The sequence below is a fragment of the Schistocerca cancellata genome, chromosome 2 (genome assembly GCF_023864275.1).
Source record: "Schistocerca cancellata isolate TAMUIC-IGC-003103 chromosome 2, iqSchCanc2.1, whole genome shotgun sequence".
Taxonomy (NCBI): domain Eukaryota; kingdom Metazoa; phylum Arthropoda; class Insecta; order Orthoptera; family Acrididae; genus Schistocerca; species Schistocerca cancellata.
Window position 1 is genome coordinate 474474002 of NC_064627.1, and position 22475 is coordinate 474496476.

At 43.9% G+C, this 22475-nt stretch overlaps 1 protein-coding gene across 1 annotated transcript in view; it reads right to left on the reverse strand.

Moving 5' to 3' along the window:
- Window positions 1–22475, reverse strand: part of LOC126155352 (hemicentin-2-like) — a 238092-nt gene that overhangs the window by 76964 nt on the left and 138653 nt on the right. Inside the window, exon 3 of the mRNA XM_049916222.1 lies at window positions 703–825. Within this exon, the coding sequence (XP_049772179.1) occupies window positions 703–825 (123 nt within the window). The remainder of the gene's footprint in view (window positions 1–702; window positions 826–22475) is intronic.

Consider the following 22475-nt stretch of genomic DNA (forward strand, 5'->3'; position numbering starts at 1 on the left):
TTTGAAAAAGATAAATGACACAAAATATTACAGAACATGCAGTGGCAAGGGGGAATGGGAGGGACTGATGCATGGAAACAGGCCCTTCATGTGAATGCTCTAAAAAATGTTTCGAGCAAATACGTGAAGAAGACAAGCAACGCATTTTCAGTTATTCCTGCCTCCAGAATTGCTATGATACGCAAAACGCGTACCTGCAAGTTTGTTTCTGGTTGAAAAGTGTCATCCGTAAAAGGACCTCTTAAATTCGTATTTTGAAGAGGTTTCGCAGTAATGTTTCGTTAACTCGTCCAGCATGTTAACAGGGTAAGACATTGGTAACTAATATTAAATGCAGTCAGTTTGCAAGTAAAAGCTGTTAGTTACAAGCAACCAAATTGTAAGAACAAAACTGTGCGTAAAATTTGCCATTTTAAAAATACGGTGGACATACGTAAAAACAATGAGGCATCTAGCTAAAGAAAATCGCATTGGATGTACATGCTATACATCTACTTATGACAATTTATTGAAACTGTACTGAGCGATTTTTCGAAACAATAAAAATGTCGTTTACCAATATTTACAACAAGGTCTTCATGTTTTGTCAATAGCCACTTCCGCTAAAGTATTTTCATCTGCTACAAGAACGCCGTGAAGTGCGACTCTTTTCACTGTGCTGGTAAGGAAGCAGAAGCGAGCAGCTGCTGGTGGCGGACGTACCTCTGAGCCACTTGGGCGATGAAGGAGGGTTGGCGTCCACGTCGCACTTGAGCGAGACGGCCATGCCCTCGCGGAGAGGAAACCCGAAGTCAGGCAGCCGGCTGATGGCGAACGACGGGCTGTCTGCAACAATATACACAAGCGGCGCGCTCAGTAATGGCACGGCTGCCGATAACTGGCGACGCGCCACGCACCACTCTGCGGGCCGGCCGCGTCCGGCGTCCAGGGCGCAGCTGGAATCGACGTGCTCTGACGTCCACTTAACTTGCCTGCTAAACCATTAAAGTAAGACTCTGTCCAGGCGTGTCCCACCCGGCAGCCGAGCGTTCGCTGTATGTGGCTGTAACATAGAGAGCCATGCTTTCGCCCCGCAACAAGCAACCATTCTGTAATTCTTCAACGTCTCCCTGCATAATTCATGCCGAAATAGTTCCCTGGTGAACGGCCGTACGTCGGCGCCCAATAGGCATAATATTTCGGCAGGTGACCGTGTTACCATTCCAGATACGCTGGTCTATCCTACATATCAACAAAAGCAAAACGAGGATAATGGAATGTAGCCGAATTAAGTCGGGTGACGCTGAGGGAATTAGATTAGGAAATGAGACATTTAAAGTAGTAAAGGAGTTTTGCTATTTGGGGAGCAAAATAACATGATGGTCGAAGTAGAGAGGATATAAAATGTAGACTGGCAATGGCAAGGAAAGCGTTTCTGGGAAGAGAAATTTGTTAACATCGAGTATAGATTTAAGTGTCACGAAGTCGTTCCTGAAAGTATTTGTATGGAGTGTAGCCATGTATGGAAGTGAAACATGGACGACAAATAGTTTGGACAAGAAGACAATAGAAGCTTTTGAAATGTGGTGCTACAGAAGAATGCTGAAGATTAGGTGGGTAGATCACGTAACTAATGAGGAGGTATTGAATAGAAATGGAGAGAAGAGAAGTTTAGGCACAACTTGACTAGACGAAGGGATCGGTTGGTAGGACATGTTCTGAGGCACCAAGGGATCACCAATTTAGTATTGGAGGGCAGCGTGGAGGGTAAATATCGTAGAGGGAGACCAAGAGATGAATACACTAAGCAGATTGAAAAGGACGTAGGTTGCAGTAAGTACTGGGAGATGAAGAAGCTTGCACAGGATAGGGTAGCTGTTAGAATCTCTCTAAATAAGGTATAGTGGCTTTGGATTTGAGATCTTACATTCACAGCAGAGAGAGCACCATCCTAAAAGAACCAGCCCTGCCATACCTCCTCTCAGTTACCTCATGATTAGAGAATGCAGCAGCAGTCTACTCAGTTTCTGAGTCTAATAACAAAGTCGACGCATGAAATTTAAGATAAACAGCGTATGCTTGAAATGTTATTAATGGAGAATGTATGAGTTAAAGTACTGCGTTAAATGAATATACGCCGTCTGTTGGTAACACTGAAAGGAGCTTAAGATAATTGTATGACATTCACTAAGTAAAGATGTCAGCTGAAGTGCAAATATACTGGACTCGCGTTCTAACGGTTCCGTCAAAATTATCTGCGTACATACACTACGCAACAAAATTAAAGGGTCCTTTTTCAGAAGCCCATAATTGTGTCCTGTTGCAAAGTGTAAGTTTGAAATGTCGTTCAATGGTCCCTACAACCTTCCTCAGCAACGGCGGGGAAGTGTGGCGCCCTCGAGCGTCACGCTGTGCCTCAGCGACGCTTCAAACAACAAGAGGTCGACACATGCTGAAAAAAAGTTCAGAGCTCAGAAGTTCATGTTGGCAGCAAACTTCGTTACACGGCATGAACAAATGCAGTATAGCTCGTGGTTACCAACACGCATATTAACAGGACATTTCTACACACTGAAAAGATAAATGTAGAGTTACTTGAGGCATTTCTTGGCATCCAAATACTGAAGAAAATCTACAGAAATGCGAGCTGAATATTTGAAACAGTAGAGATTCTATTTCATACTTACTCATTTATTAACTCAGTTTTTATATTAACTGACTAGCTCTTCATTTATTATATGTAAATCCCTATTAATGGTTATAAGTGAAAGTAAACTGGTTTGCTTGATTTCTAAGTAATGCATCATACGTCTGCTTTATGTCTACATGTGAAATTTTAATGCAGAGTATAAATAAATATTGTTTCTTTGATATTCCTTTCTGTCCAGTTAGCAATCCACATTAATGCCGATACTAACTTCTGAAAGACTAGACAGTTTTGCCAGGTACACTACTTTTCCCCAAGGTATTTACACTATGTGATCAAAAGTATCCGTACACCCGCAAATTATTAGGTGCATTGGGCTGCCACTTACTGCCAGGTGCTCCATATCAGCGACCTCAGTAGTCATTAGACCACTTGAGAGAGCAGAACGGGGCGCTCCGCGGAACTCACGGTCTTCGAATGTGGTCAGGTAATTGGGTGTCACTTGTGTTATGCGTCTGTACGCGAGATTTACACACTCCTAAACATCCATAGGCCCACTGTTTCCGATGTGGTAGCAAAGTCGGAAGGTGAAGTCCACGTACAGCACAAAAGCGAACAGGCCGACCTCGTCTGTTGTCTGACAGTGACCGCTGACAGTTGAGGAGTGTCATAATGTGTAATAGATAGACATCTATCCAGACCATTACACAGGAGTTCCAAACCACGTCAGGATCCGCTGCAAGTACCATGACAGTTAGGCGGGAAGTGAGAAAACGTGGAATTTCATAGTCCAGCCGCTACTCATAAGCCACACATCACGTAGGTAAATACCAAACGACGCCTCTCTTGGTGTAAGGAGCGTAAACATTGGACGTTTGTGCAGTTGAAAAACGTAGTGATGAGTGATGAATCACGGTACGCAATGTGGCGATCCGATGGCAGGGTTTGGGTATGGCGAATACCCGGTGAGCGTCATCTGCCAGCGTGTGTAGTGCCAACAGTAAAATTCGGAGGTGACGGTGTCTTCGTGTGGTCGTGTTTTTCACGGAGGGGACTTGCACCCTTTGTTGTTTTGTGTGGCAGTATCACAGCACAGGCCTACAGTGATGTTTTAAGCACTCCCTTGCTTCCTGCTGTTGAAGGGTAATTCGGGGATGGCGATTGCATCTTTCAACACGATCGAGCACCTGTTCATAAGTCACGGCCTGTGGCGGAGTGTTTACACGACAATAACACCCCTGTAGTGGACTATCCTGCACAGAGTCCTGACCTGAATCCTATTAAACACCTTTGGGACGTTTTGGAGCGCCGACCGACATCGATACCTCTCCTCAGTGCAGCACTCCGTGAAGAATGTGCTGCCATTCCCCAAGAAACCTTCGAGCACCTGATTGAACGTATACCTGCGAGAGTGGAAGCTGTCATCAAGGCTAAGGGTGCGCCAGCACCATATTGATTCCAGCATGGAGGGCACCACGAACTTCTAAGTCGTTTTCAGCCTGGAATCCGGATACTTTTAAACACGTAGTGTATCTGAAAGTAGCACTTAAATGAATAATCCACGAACTGCTATTGTAGCAGTCTGTTACTTGTAAGGACGCAACTCTAACTCTCGAACTTTTTACTAATTTTTCTAGTTCTGTGCAGGAAAAAAAAAGGTCAAGAGCCACTGGAGAAAAGAAAAGCTATTGTGTTAATTTTAAGAGTTCAGATCGCAAGCTAGTACAAAGAAAAGAAATAAAAACTGAAATGAGGAGCAGATATATTAAAGGCACTACAATAGAAACGATCTATTTCGAGAAAGCGTTACGGAAACTGAAGAGGAAGCTGATGAAACAGAGATTGTAAATAGGATACTGCTAGAAGAATTTGACAGAGAACTGTAAGCTCCAAGGCGAAACATTGCATCTGGAGTAGACCACATTCCAAACGGGCCATGTAGGTCTTTAGGAGAGCATATCACGACAAAACTATTTCACTGTTATTCTAAGACAAGTGAAATACACTCTCACTCAAAAAAGAATTAAATACTCACAGTTCCAAAAAAAAGGAAGGTGCTGACTAGTACAAATGTTAGCGAATAACCGATTTAATAAGTTAAGGCTGTACAACATCGAAACGAATTACTTGCGGAATAATATCAACAACATGTCGAAGTCGCCCTTAAGGAAGATAAGTTTGGATTCTGGGTAAATGTAACAACACGAGGCAATACTGACATTGCGTCTTATTTTGGAAGAAGCTGAATAATTACATCATTTGTAGCGTTAGCGGAAGCTTTTAACAGTGTTGATTGGAACACGCTCTTTAAGATTTTGAAGCTAGTAGGAATAGAAACAAGGGATCGAAGAGATCCGTACAACTTGTACAGAACTTAGTCTGCAGTTGCAAGAGTTGAAGGTCATTAAAGGGAAGCAGTAGTTGAGAAGCGATTGAGAAAAAGTTGCAGCTTATCTACGATTTTATTCATTCTGTACTTTCGGTAAGCAATAAAAAAGGAAATAGATATTTGTAACGGGAATTAAAGTTCAGCGAGAAGAAATAAAACTTCTGACGGCATTGTAGTTCTGTCAGAGGCAGCAAAGGATTGGAAAACCACTTGACTGGAAGAGGTGTTGTCCTAAAAGGAGGTTGTAAGATGAACACCGGCCAAAGTAAAACAAGAATGTTGGAAGGTAGTCGAATTAAATCACGTGATGCTGAAGGAATTAGATTAGGAAATGAGACACCAATAGTTGCAAGCAACTTCTGCTCTTTGGAAAGCAAAATAACTGATTCTGTCCACTGTAGGGAAGTTGTAAAATGCAGATTGACAGGGTCAATAAAATTATTTATGAAAAAGATAAATTTTTTTTACAATGAATATAAATTTAAGTGTTTGGAAGTATTTTCTGAAGGTGTTTGACTGGAGTGTAGCCTTGTACAGAAGTGAAACTTCAGACTAGAAGGGAAAAGAAAATTTAGATATGTGGTGCCATGTAAGAATGGTGTAGAATAGGTAGATAAATCGAATAAGTAATTAAGAAGCACTGTTTGGAATTAGGGAGAAAATAAATTTATGGCATAACTTAACTATAGGAAGGGGTCGGTTAACAGAAACGTTCTGAGGCAACAAGTGATCCACGGTTTACTAATGGAGGGAGGTGGGAAAGAGGAGTTAGTAAAACTGTAAAGGAAGACCTTAACTTGAATACAGTAAAGAGCATTATATGAAGATAGTTTACAGCGTTGCGTCACATTACCCTGGCAATGATCAGCAGATTTTTTTATATTTCACGTCCTGTTGATATTATGCCAACGACAAATTTTGCATATGACGGCTACTGCTTTCGCTGTTATATTTAGACCTCAGTTATATACACGAAGACTAAGAAAGCAAAAATTAGTGGTGATATAAACTGAAAAATGTTTGAAATGTTTGAATGTAACAACCGAGAAGTGTAGAATATTTCCAGAAACTGATATTTAATTGTCTTTCATAAGAATCGGAAAGCTGGCCATTTGGAAATTCTTGGTGCTTCAAATTCATGTAGTATTTATTAACTTATATTTATATTAACAAATGAGAGATTTATTGCAATACGATTCAAACATGTTCTTCTAATGTTCCGTGTGTGCACCATTTGTACCAGAGTACACAGTTTACGGGCCTACTTAAATAACGCGCCCCCTAGCCGTGACTCGTCAGACGACAGTCCGTGTCTGTAGTGGCGTTCGTGTCGCCATAGTATGATGTATTGGTTGTTATTTTTGGCTAAGAGACATGAACAGCACAGTCACGGTCGTTACCTGACTTCAAACGGTACCTGACTTCAAACGGTCCCTTCTTTCGCAGACAATAAAGGCACTTGTACCTCAACTACAAGGTAACCTGTTTTATGTCAAAAACAGGATTGAAACAGTTGTCACGTCAATGCGAGAATGTGAAATTGATGTGCTCAAGGATGACTTATTGGGTATCTTACCAGATGCAAATAAGGAAGCGGCAAAATATTATACCATCAGACCAAGACCTTATTATTGTTCTGCGCACTAACATGCTGTCGTGATATACGTCCAATACATGCTTCATATCTTTTAAGATGGCTCGCTTTTTACTTGGACAGTTCCATGGAGCGAGATATTTAAGAACAGTGAATTGCACGGCATAAGGTACTTGCTGTTGTAACTCACGTCAGGAGTTTTCTTCGTTTCGTTTTCTGTGTGTGCTGTAATTAGTCTAGTGTTCGGGTTCCCACAGGGCTGATAGGTAGGGTGTTGAAATATGTCCTCAGATTTGTCACTAAATATTTGTTCTTGAGACTATATAAGTAGGCTTTTAAGATTCCCGAGATGCTCATACATGACTGTAGGAAACATGTGACCATTCGCGCAGCCCTTCTTTCTAAATTTTTAATGTCTCCTATGCGTCCCGTTTGATATGAGTGAGACGCAAACGTGTTTTGTAAGTAGTATCCTTGGTAGACGTGACTGCATTTTCCCAGTATCGTGTCAACGAGCCGAGGTGTACAATGTGCTTCGTCTACGACTGAATCTACAAGGAGGCGATTAAAAGTAACTAGACATCAAAACACAGCACATTACTATGCCTATTACACTGTAGCAAATCCATCGACCTTGCAGCAGTGGCAACACCGGTTCCCGTCAGATTACCGAAGTTAAGCACTGTCGGGCTTGGCTAGCACTTGGATGGATCACCGTCCTGGTCTGCCGCATGCTGTTGGCAAGCGGACTGCACTCAACCCCTGTGAGGCAGACTGAGGAATTACGTAGTTGATAGAGAAGTAGTGGCACCGGCCACGGAAACCGACAGCCCCCAGGAGAGTGGCGTGCCGACCGCATGACCCTCAGTATCTGCATCCAGTGACGCCTAAAGGCTGAGGATGACACTCCGGCAGGTCGACACTATTGGGCCTTCAAGGCCTATTAGGACGTTTTTGGTTTGTATTGCGCTATAGGAAAACCGCTGACGTTCAAGACAGCTTCCAGACGTCTCCGAATAGTAAATACAAGTCTTATACGGTTTTCAAGGAAATCTTACATTTTCCAGCAAAACAGGCACTTTCAGGCGACGATGGTGAAAGTGCGTAGCGGTCACGCACCCTTCTCTCCAACGTACACCACAAAGGCTCATTAATACGGAGATGAGGTGATGGCGAGGACGATGTGAGCTGTTTGAAGAGGGGCTTTGACATTAACTAAAAAGTGATTGGGGTCTTTTATGTTTGTTTCAGATAGAACCACTCAGCCTCAAAGTAGGTTTTGGTAACTTGAAGGACGAAAGTGTACGTTTGTCCCTTATGTGTTCTTTATCACTTGCTGCGAAGGCATGCCCTTATTTCCCCAGAGCGTGTACATATATAAGGCTAGCAATCTATTCGTACGATTACGTTTCTAAGTAACATCGGCCGTAGCAAGAACAAATCTGCTGAGGCGCTTAAATGTAAAATATCGTTTGTGAAGTCAATAAATGACTTCACACGTGCGTCATTCCGTGTATCTTAATTTCTAAGGCTATCAATCTTTCCTGATCTAACAACGTACCTCAGCAATTGTTTTTCAGCTAATTGCATTTTTACTTCACCCCAGCCACTGAGACTTCAGGCTCTTTCGTATGAAATGGACTGGCACAGATTCCCGTAAAATTTTACCTTTCTTTCTTCGCGTTTTTCCTTTTCTAAATCATGATTAGAAGCTTAATCACTACTGCAGGTATGGGAAACTTTGAAACACAATACAACTAAAATCGTATACATATTTAAAAACAACTATTTTAGTCCATATCTCAGTTTTCAGTAGATTTCAGGCAAACATTAAGAAAAAGGTTTTCTGGACATGACACTGTCTTCTTGGTCTAATGCAAGAGGCCCAGAAGATAGCAACTGCAACCGTGGCCGAAACGTTGATTTTATTCAGTGATAGTCATTTCACAATGACGCAGCACCACATCACCTTCTATGGCAATTTGTCCACGGCAGCCAATTCAGTTACATCTGAGTCAATGTTTTATTGGTCGATGTTTTAAAATCGTTTGAAGGCATGATACATACTGACAACGGATGCTAAGTTGGGTACTTTGTTAAAGTCACGGTTCTGAAATATCGCGAAGAGGGAGATTATAAAGTCATGTGATGTGTCTTCCTAAACTCAATGGTTTCTCTAACATGGCTGCTTTCACTGTTCTATATCTGCAATTAGGTACTGCACTGCATATGTCCATTCCAAAGTTCAATTTATGGCTTGGCTTGCAGTGGTCGTACTTACAGCGAGACAAAGTCAATAATTTCTTTCATTCATGATGACTTTAATCTAAAGATGAAGTCAGTCACTTGCCCTAACTAAAGTACTTCCACTGAAAAGTACCAGTATCGAGTTCCTGCTTACGAAAGAGACACTTCTTGAGAGACAGATGTCTTACTTCAAAGAGGAGGGTGGTTTTTAATGACAGAGCACAATGTAGATCTAAACAAGGGTGTGGAAGATATCGACTATAATCATGTTTAAAAAACCCTCCCAGCATACTTACAAAACAAAGTGGAGAAAAAGTTGAAACCTGGATCACACTGGGTAGACGATAATTTAAAAACCACTCATCCAAAACGTTCCCAGTAATCATCGCAGCTTTCGGGGTAAATCATTAGCCCAAAAATTCCTATTCACAAACAATTGTTGCAATTCACATCGCCTGAAAAAAATAAGGTATCTCTCAGAAAGGAAGGATGAAACGAAATGAAAATTCACGGATTGAGCGAGTGAATGATCTCATTTCAGCGATTACAATAACGTGTCAAATTTACAAATAATTTGTCAGTATCAGGTCACTTATCAATACGACGTTGAATCCCTCCTGTCCCAGATGTACTGATTCGGTTGGGAAGGGTGTCACAAAGCCGTTGCATTCTCTCCTGCGGCACGTTGAGCACACAGCTTTTGCAACAAGTCTTTGATCTTCTAGTACCTAAATACCGGTATTGGGACGGACGCGACATTCGAGATACTCTCACAGATTTGCTGTCAGGCACAGATTGGGGAACTTCCTCGACACGGAAATGCCTCAACATCATTAAGACAGTTGATAGAGAGACGTAGCATATGTGGACCGATATCATCAAGTTGATAGATAGTACCGCAGTACTCTCGTATGAGATGTAACACATGAGGACGCTGGATGTCCTTGAAGTACCTTTGTGCCATCCCCTCAATCGCTACCACTTGCGACCTGAAGTCGTACCTGATGACTCCTCACACCAGGATGCCAGTGTAACACGTTGTGTCTACACAAGATATTAGGACGATAGGACCTCTTCAAAGGTCATCACGACCCTCGCCGACGACGGCAACTCTGGAAAGTGCAAAACTATGATTCTTTGCTAATCTCAATGCGACGCCATTCAACAGCAGTCCACGCTTCCAGGTTATGGCACAACTCCAAAGGTAGTCGTTCGTGTTGCGATGACAACGGCAGTCTCTACATGAGACTGAAATTCACTAGCCTGGCTGCTACTGGACTCTGACCAGTGGAGTGGGATAACACAGAACTTTGCAGCGAGTCCATTGCTTGATCTCAGCTGTGAAGGGGTTACGTCGTGGTTGCTGCAGAACAGGGCGGTCCACCCTTATGGTGGACATACACAAATGGCCATTAAAATTGCTTCACCTCGAAGATGACGTGCTACAGACGCGACATTTAACCGACAGGAAGAAGTTGCTGTGATATGTAAATGATTAACTTTTCAGAGCATTCACACAAGGTTGGCGCCAGTGACGACACCTACAACGTGCTGACATGAGGAAAGTTTCTAACCGATTTCTCATACACAAACAGCAGTTGATCGGCGTTGCCTAGTAAAACGTTGTTGTGATACCACGTGTAAGGAGGAGAAATGCGTGCCATCACGTTTCCGACTTTGGTAAAGGCCGGATTGTAGCCTATCGCGATTGTAGTTTATCGTATCGCGACATTGCTGCTCGTGTTGGTCGAGATCCAATGACTTAGCAGAATATGGAATCGGTGGGTTCACGAGGGTAATACGGAACGCCGTGCTGGATCCCAACGGCCTCGTATCACTAGCAGTCGAGATGGCAGGCATCTTATCCGCATGGCTGTAACGGATCGAGCAGCCACGTCTCGATCCCTGAGTCAACAGATTAGGACGTTTGCAAGACAACAACCATCTGCACGAACAGTTCGACGACGTTTACAGCAGCATGGACTATCAGCTCCGAGACCATGGCTGCGGTTGCCTTTGACGCTGCATCACAGACAGGAGCGCCTGCGATTGTGTACTCAACGACGAACCTGGGTGCACGAATGGCAAAACGTCATTTTTTCGCGTGAATCCAGGTTCTGTTTACAGCATCATGATGGTCGCATCCGTGTTTGGCGACATCGCGGTGAACGCAAATTGGAAGCGTGTATTCCTCATCGGCCTACTGGCGTATCACCCGGCGTGATGATATGGGGTGCCATTGGTTGCACGTCTCGGTCACCTCTTGTTCGCATTGACGGCACTTTGAACAGTGGACGTTACATTTCAGATTAGTTACGACCCGTGGCTCTAACCTTCATTCGATCCCTGCGAAATCCTACATTTCAGCAGGATAATGCACGATCGCATGTTGGAGGTCTTATACGGTCCTTTCTGGATACAGAAAATGTTCGACTGCTGCCCTGGCCAGCACATTCTCCTTGTCTCTCACCAATTTATAAAGTCTGGTCAATGGTGGCCGAGCAACTAGCTCGTCGCAATACGCCAGTCACTACTCTTGTACTCTTGATGGACTGTGGTATCGTGTTGAAGCTGCATGGGCAGCTGTACCTGTACACGGCATCCAAGCTATGTTTGACTCAATGCCCAGGCGTATCAAGCCCGTTATTACGGCCAGATGTTGTTGTTCTGGGTACTGATTTCTCAGGATCTATGCACCCAAATTGTGTGAAAACGTAATCACATGTCAGTTCTAGTTTAATATATTTGTCTAATGAATACCCGTTAATCATCTGCATTTCTTCTTGGTGTATCAATTTTAATGGCCAGTAGTGTAAGTGTTGGACGAGAACCTTGACTATGAGTACGACTGCCCTCACGTTCTCAAGCTGTCGCATTATGGGCCACTGTCACATCCGGATCCCCCACAAATCTTGAAACGCACGATTCGCCCAGCTGGCCAAATGGAGGTCCACAATGAGGCACATAGCCAACTCTGTTAGGTGCCGATAATACTGTCTCACTTGAGTACGTGACATCTCTGTGTCGTCCAGTGATCGCTCATCATCTGACGCTGTTCACGCCCAGTACACGCCGTAGCAAGTCTTGTAACAACGCTAAACAGGACAACATAAAAAAATGGTTCAAATGGCTCTAAGCACTATGGGACTTAACATCTGAGGTCATCAGTCCCCTAGACTTAGAACTACTTAAACCTAATTAACCTAAGGACATCACACAGATCCATACCCGAGGCAGGATTCGAACCTGCGACCGTAGCAGCAGCGCGGTTCCGGACTGAAGCGCCTAGAACCGCTCGGCCACAGCGGCCAGCAAACAGGACAACTCTATTCCACTCTTGTCGCTGCTCTACGTATCCCAGGGAATTACTACTCTATTCATGTATATACTAGCCGACACTGTGGAAGCATACGAAGTTGCAGTAACATCAGATCCTGTCTTCTGGGTACTTCACTCTTTTTGTAAGGCACTGAACTTACCGCTTCAGTTTCTGATGCTGCATGCAACACAATATGAAGACGTAGCTATAGAACTCATTTGCCGCGTTACCTAAGTAGGTTACTTATTAAAAAGACGTCAGAGGTGAAGAGATTTTTGTAATGTTTTCCGAAAGAAAATTATCGGGACATTAAAAAGTAATCGCTGTCACATAAGTTACGTACAGCCATAATTAATTCATATTAAACAATTATTTGAATGGAGATTCACGCATGCAGTTCACTCACAGAAAAAAGTAACGAGTGGTGACTTCTCTTTGAATGTTTTATCAGTGTTTCCGCGCCGCCGCAGAATAATTCTAGTGGTCATTACCCAACAGGAAATGGGCAGTGGCTGTCGGGATATTGTCGCATAAATTCCATCCACTCAATTAAAAAGTCAGTGTCCACTCGGATTCCGCGTCAGGGCCAGCCTTCATCGATCTCACGCTAAATTTAATTAACTAAATTAAACGGCTTAATGCGGAGGTGATTTACGGTCTCCCACTGCGGCCAGATCGATGGACTCGTGTGTAGTCGTCAGGGGCGGCGGCGACGGCTGTCGAACCCGCTACACCCCGACAACCACCGAGTAGCGACCGTGGCCTGTGTCGCAGGTTTCTGCCATAAAACATTCACGCTGCGCTGCACCATTCCCGTTGTACGTGTCTGTCTGAATCCTGTTTCAACCTGTAAGTTTAGTAACCCCTACATGAGTCTCTGTTCAAGGCGCGGAACAGGAGTGGTAACCCGACCAGAGAGCGGCTCTGAAACAAGTTGCACCAGAGCTACGTTTCAATCAAACACTGCCCCCCCCCCCCTTCCGCAGAATATGCCGGTTTTTAATCCGAGGAAGTTTCCTTTCATCTCAAGAAATATATTTTGTACATATATTTATTATATCTAAATCATTTAAGAAGATGAAGCCGCCTCATAAAGTCTCAGCAATCGTAAAATAGCCACCGGATGTGAAAGCAAAGACCGGAATTACATGTACTTGTTCAAACCTCATCGGAAGTTCCCAACGTTTTAGTCTTCGTACGCAGAAATCAAAACGTTATACTAAACTAAAATAATTCTTTTCAGTTAATGAAGGTCTATGACGCTGACCACTTTATAATGAGCCTTTAACCCCAGAACTAGTTATGACAGAATAAATAAGTATACAGCGGCTTTGAAACAAGCCGACCTCGGGGAAGATCTGTTTGGATTCCGAAGAAATATTGGAACACGTGAGGCAATACTGGCCCTACGACTTATCTTAGAAAAAACATTAAGGAAAGGTAAACCTACGCATTTGTAGACTTAGAGAAATCTTTTGACAATGTTGACGGGAATACTGTCTTTCAAATTCTGAAGGTGGCAGGGCGAAGGGCTATTTAGAATTTGTACGGAAGGCAGATGGCAGTTATAAACGTCGAGGGGGTTCAAAGGGAAGCAGTGGTTGGGCAGGGAGTGAGACAGTGTTGTAGCCTCTCCCCAATGTTATTCAATCTGTATATTGAGCAAGCAGTAAACGAAACAAAAGAAAAACTCGGAGTAGGTATTAAATTCCATGGGGAAGAAACAAAAACTTTGAGGTTCGCCGATGACATTGTAATTCTGTCAAAGACAGCAACGGTCTTGGAAGAGCAGTTGAACGGAATGGACAGTGTCCTAAAATGAGTATATAAGATGAACTTCAACAAAAGCAAAACGAGGATAATGGAATGTAGTCGAATTAAGTCGGATGATGCTGAGGGAATTAGATTAGGAAATGAGACACTTAAAGCAGTAAAGGAGTTTTGCTATTTGGGGAGCAAAATAACAGATGATGGTCGAAGAAGAGAGAATATAAAATGTAGACTGACAATGGCAAGGAAAGCGTTTCTGAAGAAGAGAAATTTGTTAACATCGAGTATAGATTTAAGTGTCAGGAAGTCGTTTCTGAAAGTATTTGTATGGAGTGTATCCATGTATGGAAGTGAAACATGGACGATAAATAGTTTGGACAAGAAGAGAATAGAAGCTTTCGAAATGTGGTTCTACAGAAGAATGCTGAAGATTAGATGGGTTGATCACATAACTAATGAGGAGGTATTGAATAGAATTGGGGAGAAGAGGAGTTTGTGGCACAACTTGACTAGAAGAAGGGATCGGTTGGTAGGACATGTTCTGAGGCACCAAGGGATCACTAATTTTGTATTGGAGGGAAGTGCGGAGGGTAAAAATCGTAGAGGGAGACGAAGAGATGAATACACTAAGCACATTCAGAAGGATGTAGGTTGCAGTAGGTACTGGGAGATGAAGAAGCCTGCACAGGATAGAGTAACATGGAAAGCTGCACCAAACCAGTCTCAGGACTGAAAACCACAACAACAACAACGCAGCGGCTGCGGAAAATTTACTTCTTGAAATATTATTTTTTGTTTCGGAGCCTCAATAAGTTTCTCTGCAGACATGGCGACGATAGCAGCGGGTGCCAAGCGCTACTAAACATATCCTAAACATGTTCACTACTAAACCTCTGCAAACTGAAATATGAGGTGATTCTTCCTAAACGGCGGCATCCGCTGACCGCACAACAGTTTCAAAAGATGTAGTCGAGCTCCACGGATAGAACTTCGGTATGTGTTCAAAGCAAATTTCTGTTCTTATACAAGGTTTCCTCATATCCGAATTTCTCGTCGCAGAGTGATAAGGTAATTATGATTTTCGCAGTTTGTTACAATAATCATAAATATTTCTGTGAAGTACCTTCACAGCAGTCAAGTAGCTTGTACGAGGTGCATTCAAGTTCTAAGGCCTCCGATTTTTTTTCTCCGGACTGGAAAGAGATAGAAATATGCGCATTGTTTTAAAATGAGGCCGCGTTCATTGTCAATACGTCCCACAGATGGCAGCACCGTACGGCAGATGGAATTTTACCGCCAGTGGTGAGAATGAGAACTGTTTTAAATACTTAAAATGGCGACGTTTTCCTTACTTGAACAGACTGCAATCATTCGTTTTCTGAATTTGCGTGGTGTGAAACCAATTGAAATTCATCAACAGTTGAAGGACACAAGTGGTGATGAGTTATGGATGTGTCAAAAGTGCGTTCGTGGGTGCGACAGTTTAATGAAGGCAGAACATCGTGTGACAACAAACCAAAACGACTTCGGGCTCGCACAAGCCGGTCTGACAACATGATAGAGAAAGTGGAGAGAATTGTTTTGGGGGATCGCCGAATGACTGTTGAACAGATCGCCTCCAGAGTTGGCATTTCTGTGGGTTCTGTGCACACAATCATGCAATCCTGCATGACGACCTGAAAATGCGAAAAGTGTCATCCAGGTGGGTGCCACGAATGCTGACAGACGACCACATGGCTGCCCGTGTGGCATGTTGCCAAGCAATGTTGACGCGTAACGACAGTATGAATGGGACTTTCTTTTCGTCGGTTGTGACAATGGAGGAGACGTGGATGCCATTTTTCAACCCAGAAACAAAGCGCCAGTCAGCTCAATGGAAGTACACAGATTCACCGCCACCAAAAAAATTTCGGGTAACCGCCAGTGCTGAAAAAATGATGGTGTCCATGTTCTGGGACAGCGAGGGCGTAATCCTTACCCATTGCGTACCAAAGGACACTACGGTAACAGGTGCATCCTACGAAAATGTTTTGAAGAACAAATTCCTTCCTGCACTGCAACAAAAACGTCCGGGAAGGGCTGCGCGTGTGCTGTTTCTCCAAGACAACGCACCCGCACATCGAGCTAACGTTACGCAACAGTTTCTTCGTGATAAAAACTTTGAAGTGATTCCTCGTGCTCCCTACTCACCTGACCTGGCTCCTAGTGACTTTTGGCTTTTTCCAACAATGAAAGACACTCTCCGTGGCCGCACATTAAGCAGCCGTGCTGCTATTGCCTCAGCGATTTTCCAATGGTCAAAACAGACTCCTAAAGAAGCCTTCGCCGCTGCCATGGAATCATGGCGTCAGCGTTGTGAAAAATGTGTACGTCTGAAGGGCGATTACGTCGAGAAGTAACGCCAGTTTCATCGATTTCGGGTGACTAGTTAATTAGAAAAAAAATCGGAGGCCTTAGAACTTGAATGCACCTCGTATTATGCCATCACCAAAACGTACTATACGCAGGCACAAGGTAATGCAAAAATCTAGAGATGAAAACGTACTGTGATGTGGCTGTCGTCGCTGCGAAACAGAACAGCTCGGCTCGGCTCATGTATTACATTCAGTGAACCCATATATGAGGAGCACATCGGCCAACTCTTCGTCATGAAATCGATCCATATTGCTGAGTATCACTTTTAACCTGTAACTAGTTCTGCCAGGAGAACAATATCGACACAGAACGGAGCAGTTGTGAGCAGGAAGTACCGCAAGTGCTGGAAACGAATTTGTATCTATACAAGATACGCAGCGCATTCCAGCGACATTTGTACTGTGCCACGTATATTTCCAGTGGAATAAGGGTAGAGGGATAAGTGGGGGAAAGAAAAAGAAAGAAATTAGTTTTCTCTGTAACGAGGCATCGGTGAGCACGGGTCCCTTATATCAAAATACTCGAAACATACCCCGAACACTCTCAGAAATTTTGTCTTTTGGACTCCGGGCTCACAGTGAGTATGAATGAACTTTGAGAGAAAAACCACAAGACGATATTATGAGACACTGACGGTTCAAAATGATACCAACCAACCGGAAGTACAGAAGCTTGAAAAAGTACGGAAACACGATAAACACATTACCGTGCCTAATACGGTGTAGAAAACCCATTGGCGTTCAAAACAGCTTCTCCAAATGTATAAATATAGGTCCTATATGGTTTTGAAGGATCTCTTATACCATCTTCGCTGCAAAACTGTGGCCAGTTCAGGTAATGACGATGGAGGTAGACATCGGTCACGCACCTTCCTCTGCAAAGTAGACCATCAACGCTCAATAATATTGAATCTGATGACTGTGGTGGCCAGTGCAAATGCGGCATTATATCCTCATGTCGATAAAAACAGTCCCACATGATGCTAGGTGTCTGAACAGAATCCCTATAGTCTTGGAACACAGCATCACCATTGACGAACAAACATTGTGCTATTTCCGCGCAGAGCCAGATATCAGCGCACGCATTAGAGCCCGGGCGACAAGCCAGAAGACTAGAAGACGACACCAACCGGTAGTCGAGCTAAACACGACTGATTGACGGTGAGCGGGACACAGACTGTGGCAAGCACTAAGCAAACTGTATAAGAACGACGGGCAATGGGGAAAACTTCACCACAACTATGTTCACCACAACTATGCAGAGAGACACACAATCCGAATTGTGATCAGATGTAAAGACAAAATGGCTCAAATGGCTCTGAGCACTGTGGGACTTAACATCTGAGGCCATCAGTCCCCTAGATTTAGAACTACTTAAACCTAACTAACCTAAGGACATCACACACATCTATGCCCAAGGCAGGATTCGAACCTGCGACCGTAGCAGCAGCGCGGTTCCGGACTGAAGGGCCTAGAACCGCTCGGCCACAACGGCGAAGGCCAAGTGCTAAGTGAGGTTACTATCGAACAGTCTGTAGTACAGCGATAAGAGGAACCGACAATATTAGACATGAATACAGTTCGCTGGACGGTCCTATTTATACTGGCCCCGACGAACGCTGTTCGCCGGCATATTCGTCTGGTGAAATGGGTGGCGCGCTCACTATTCGAGCACAATGCTGCGTAGTGCCCTCTAACCCGCACCCAGTGCGCAGTCACCTTGTGCAGCCCCCACCCCGTCGCAAAAAAGACAGTACTGAAGGAGCTGTTCCTGACCATGCTGTGAGGTGGGATGGGGGAGGGGCGTAGGTGGGGTGGAATGGAGGCATGGCTGAACACCCAGACCCTTCGACTACTGGCTGCGGGAAGGGAAGATGTTCAGTGGCGACCATTGGGAAACTGCTGGTGAATGAGGTGTAAGGGGTTCCCCAAACCATGTATATGCAAAAGGGATCACCACTGATACAGTGTGGCGCCAAAGGCAGGCAGGTCTGACTTCACATGGTCACCAGAAGGCGGTAGAGGCGGTGCTGGCACAAGCACTGCCTGTGATCAAAACCGAAGCTGGTTGCAGTGACAGAGAACGAGCCCCCTCTGTGCTTGGACTGATCAACAAACCACCGCTTCTGGGTCTCCACTACCTTTGAAAGAGTCCAGGCCTCAGTACTACCAAAGGAGCAGGCCTACACAGCCACACCAGATGCATAACACTGGGAAGGACAAGAGTGGGTCTCTGAAGAAGGTGGCATTAGTGGATGAAGCAGGGTAAGCAGATACTGTCTGTGGAGTAGCTTAGCTCTTAGGGACTATGACTGATGATAAATGTTTTTTTGTAAGTGCACATAAGCAGGGTGATAGCTGATGTAGCGGCGGAGGTTTAGACTCATTTTTTTCATTTGCTGCTTGAATGTCTTAACAAGACGTTCCACTGCATCATCTGATGAGGTATGGAGCTGATTGTTCCAAATATGTTCTATGCCATAGGCCTCCCAGAAATCTTTGATAGCAGGCACATTGAACTGCAGCTCATTTTCATAAACCAGTGTGTGGGGCAATCATTCAACGCCAAAACCTAAGCTTATGTGTAATGGTGGTGTCAGTCATTGTGGATGCCTCGCCTACAACATATGGGTGCTTTGAATAATCATCAAAGATGATCAACCTCATAGATCCCCAAAAAGGGCCAACCAAATGGGTCCCAGCGAAGGCACGCCGTAGGATGGGGGGCAAAACATGGTGTGATCACTGCCCAGTGCAATGCACACACCATACTACCAATACTGTTGATGTTGTTAACCATACAGTATACTTATTGATGAGCTTACGGCTTGAGGCAGGACATCCACCAAGTCCATAGTGCAGCTAGCTCAATGCCTGTTTGTGCAACTCTGCTGATGCTAGTCTGTCTCAGTGCTTGCTCAATATACGGTTTGAATAACATAGGGGATTGGCTACAGCCGTTTCTCACACCGTTCTCAACCACTGCTTCCCTTTGTGCCCCTCGACTCTTGTAACTGCCATCTGGTTTCTGTACAAACTGTAAACATCCGTCCGCTTCCTGTATTTTACCCTGCTATCTAAAGAATTTGAAAGACAGTATTCCAGTCAACATGGCCAAAAGCTTACGCTAAGTCTTCAAATGCTACAAACGTAGGTTTGCCTTTCCTTAACCTGTCTTCGAAGATAGTTCATAGGACCAGTATTGCCTCGCGTGTTCCTAGGTTTCTACGGAATCCAAACTAATCTTCCCCGAGGTCGGCTTCTACGAGTTTTTCCATTCGTCTGTATTGATTTTCATACTTGCTCTAATCTGAAATGATGGTCTTACTGTAAACCTGACTGCCGAGAAAGATGACCTGACAGGAAACATTTGACATTTTACTTTTCCTGAGGTGCCCAATTTGAGACCGCAACAATGTGTTACTTGCGAAAATGTCATAAACATTTCCAAAAATATAAATCATTTTCCTGTAATGCTACAAATTGCTACAAGGGATTTTCTGTTCGTGTTTCAGCATTCTGTTGACTTTACAGCTATGACATTTTTAAAGAAGTCACTCATACCAATATAAACTGCCGAGCGTTTCTAGGTGCTTCAGTCTGGAACCGCGCGACAGCTACGGTCGCAGGTTCGAATCCTGCCTCGGACATGGATGTGTGTGCTGTCCTTAGGTTAGTTGGCTTTAAGTAGTTCTAAGTTCTAGGGGACTGATGACCTCAGATGTTAAGTCCCATAGTGCTCAGAGCCATTTGAACCTTTTTTATGTTGTTTAACTTGTCATCGATAAGATGTTCATTAGAGATGATCTGCTATTGGTGCTATGCTGAGATCCAATTAAGTAAATTCTGCAACTGGAACATATATGTATTGTCATTTCAATATAGCACGTCAGTGGAGAACTCTACTTTATGGTTACATCGACGTAATGACGTAACCCTAATCGTCAAGAAACATAAGACTTTTACTGTGTTTCAAGACTTTAAGACATTTTATTAGACATTTAAATGCAAATGTTTATTGTGTAAAGAGAAACTCTTTGAACTATGTCCACTTAAATATCACGTCAACGATTCTGATTACGACGGTATCAGATAAAAGGCAGCAACTTTGCTGCGGTACGAAGTCACACTGATCGTGTTATAAAATCGAGCAGCGCCCATTTGAATTTTCGTATCAAGTAAACAGCGAAAGGGTATTTAGTGAATCAAATTATGAGTCGACGTTGTCAATCAGATCATATCTCCTTCCTATCTTGTTTTCGCTTTGTCACCTCAATACATGACGACGTACGCACGTAAAAGACAGGCAGTACATTTACAGTAGGTACATTTTCTACGTCACTGCTGTTGTTGATGCAGTGTCTCACTGCTGGATGGCGTATATCCCGCACCGTGAGTTTAATGTCACTTCCTGTCACTAGAATCCACGTAGCCGTGTCATTCCGTGATGGGCTGACGGGCATACAGACTCATCTCCCTGCGTATGAGGACGTTTCAGTCTTTTACTTTTCTACTGGCTAATTAGCTGAAATTCGCAACGTAATGAAATGAATTAATTAGACCATATCTGAGTGTTTGGCTTTTGTCAGTTAACGAGCAAAGCCACAGAGCACAGAAGCGCTCCCCACATCATAAAGAGGATAGTTGTTCGGCTTCCAGAGCTCTCGTTCCTGATTTGGTTTTCTCTCATTTTCACTTCATGAAAATGCAATATTTGAGCAATTAAATATCCCTTAAATATCCCATGGATTTTATCTTTCTGAGAAAACGGTTTTTATACAAGAAATTTAATACAGGGTGTTTCAAAAAGACCGGTATATTTGAAACGGCAATAAAAACTAAACGAGCAGCGATAGAAATACACCGTTTGTTGCAATATGCTTGGGACAACAGTACATTTTCAGGCAGACAAACTTTCGAAATTACAGTAGTTACAATTTTCAACAACAGATGGCGCTGCGGTCTGGGAAACTCTATAGTACGATATTTTCCACATATCCACCATGCGTAGCAATAATATGGCGTAGTCTCTGAATGAAATTACCCGAAACCTTTGACAACGTGTCTGGCGGAATGGCTTCACGTGCAGATGAGATGTACTGCTTCAGCTGTTCAATTGTTTCTGGATTCTGGCGGTACACCTGGTCTTTCAAGTGTCCCCACAGAAAGAAGTCATAGCGGTTCAAGTCTGGCGAATAGGGAGGCCAATCCACGCCGCCTCCTGTATGTTTCGGATAGCCCAAAGCAATCACACGATCATCGTAATATTCATTCAGGAAATTAAAGACGTCGGCCGTCCGATGTGGCCGGGCACCATCTTGCATAAACCACGAGGTGTTCGCAGTGTCGTCTAAGGCAGTTTGTACCGCCACAAATTCACGAAGAATGACCAGATAGCGTGATGCAGTAATCGTTTCGGATCTGAAAAATGGACCAATGATTCCTTTGGAAGAAATGGCGGCCCAGACCAGTATTTTTTGAGGATGCAGGGACGATGGGACTGCAACATGGGGCTTTTCGGTTCCCCATATGCGCCATTTCTGTTTATTGACGAAGCCGTCCAGGTAAAAATAAGCTTCGTCAGTAAACCAAATGCTGCCCACATGCATATCGCCGTCATCAATCCTGTGCACTATATCGTTAGCGAATGTCTCTCGTGCAGCAATGGTAGCGGCGCTGAGGGGTGGCCGCGTTTGAATTTTGTATGGATAGAGGTGTAAACTCTTAAACTCTGGCGCATGAGACGATACGTGGACGTTGGCGTCATTTGGACCGCAGCTGCAACACGGCGAACGGAAACCCGAGGCCGCTGTTGGATCACCTGCTGCACTAGCTGCGCGTTGCCCTCTGTGGTTGCCGTACGCGGTCGCCCTACCTTTCCAGCACGTTCATCCGTCACGTTCCCAGTCCGTTGAAATTTTTCAAACAGATCCTTTATTGTATCGCTTTTCGGTCCTTTGGTTACATTAAACCTCCGTTGAAAACTTCGTCTTGTTGCAACAACACTGTGTTCTAGGCGGTGGAATTCCAACACCAGAAAAATCCTCTGTTCTAAGGAATAAACCATGTTGTCCACAGCACACTTGCACGTTGTGAACAGCACACGCTTACAGCAG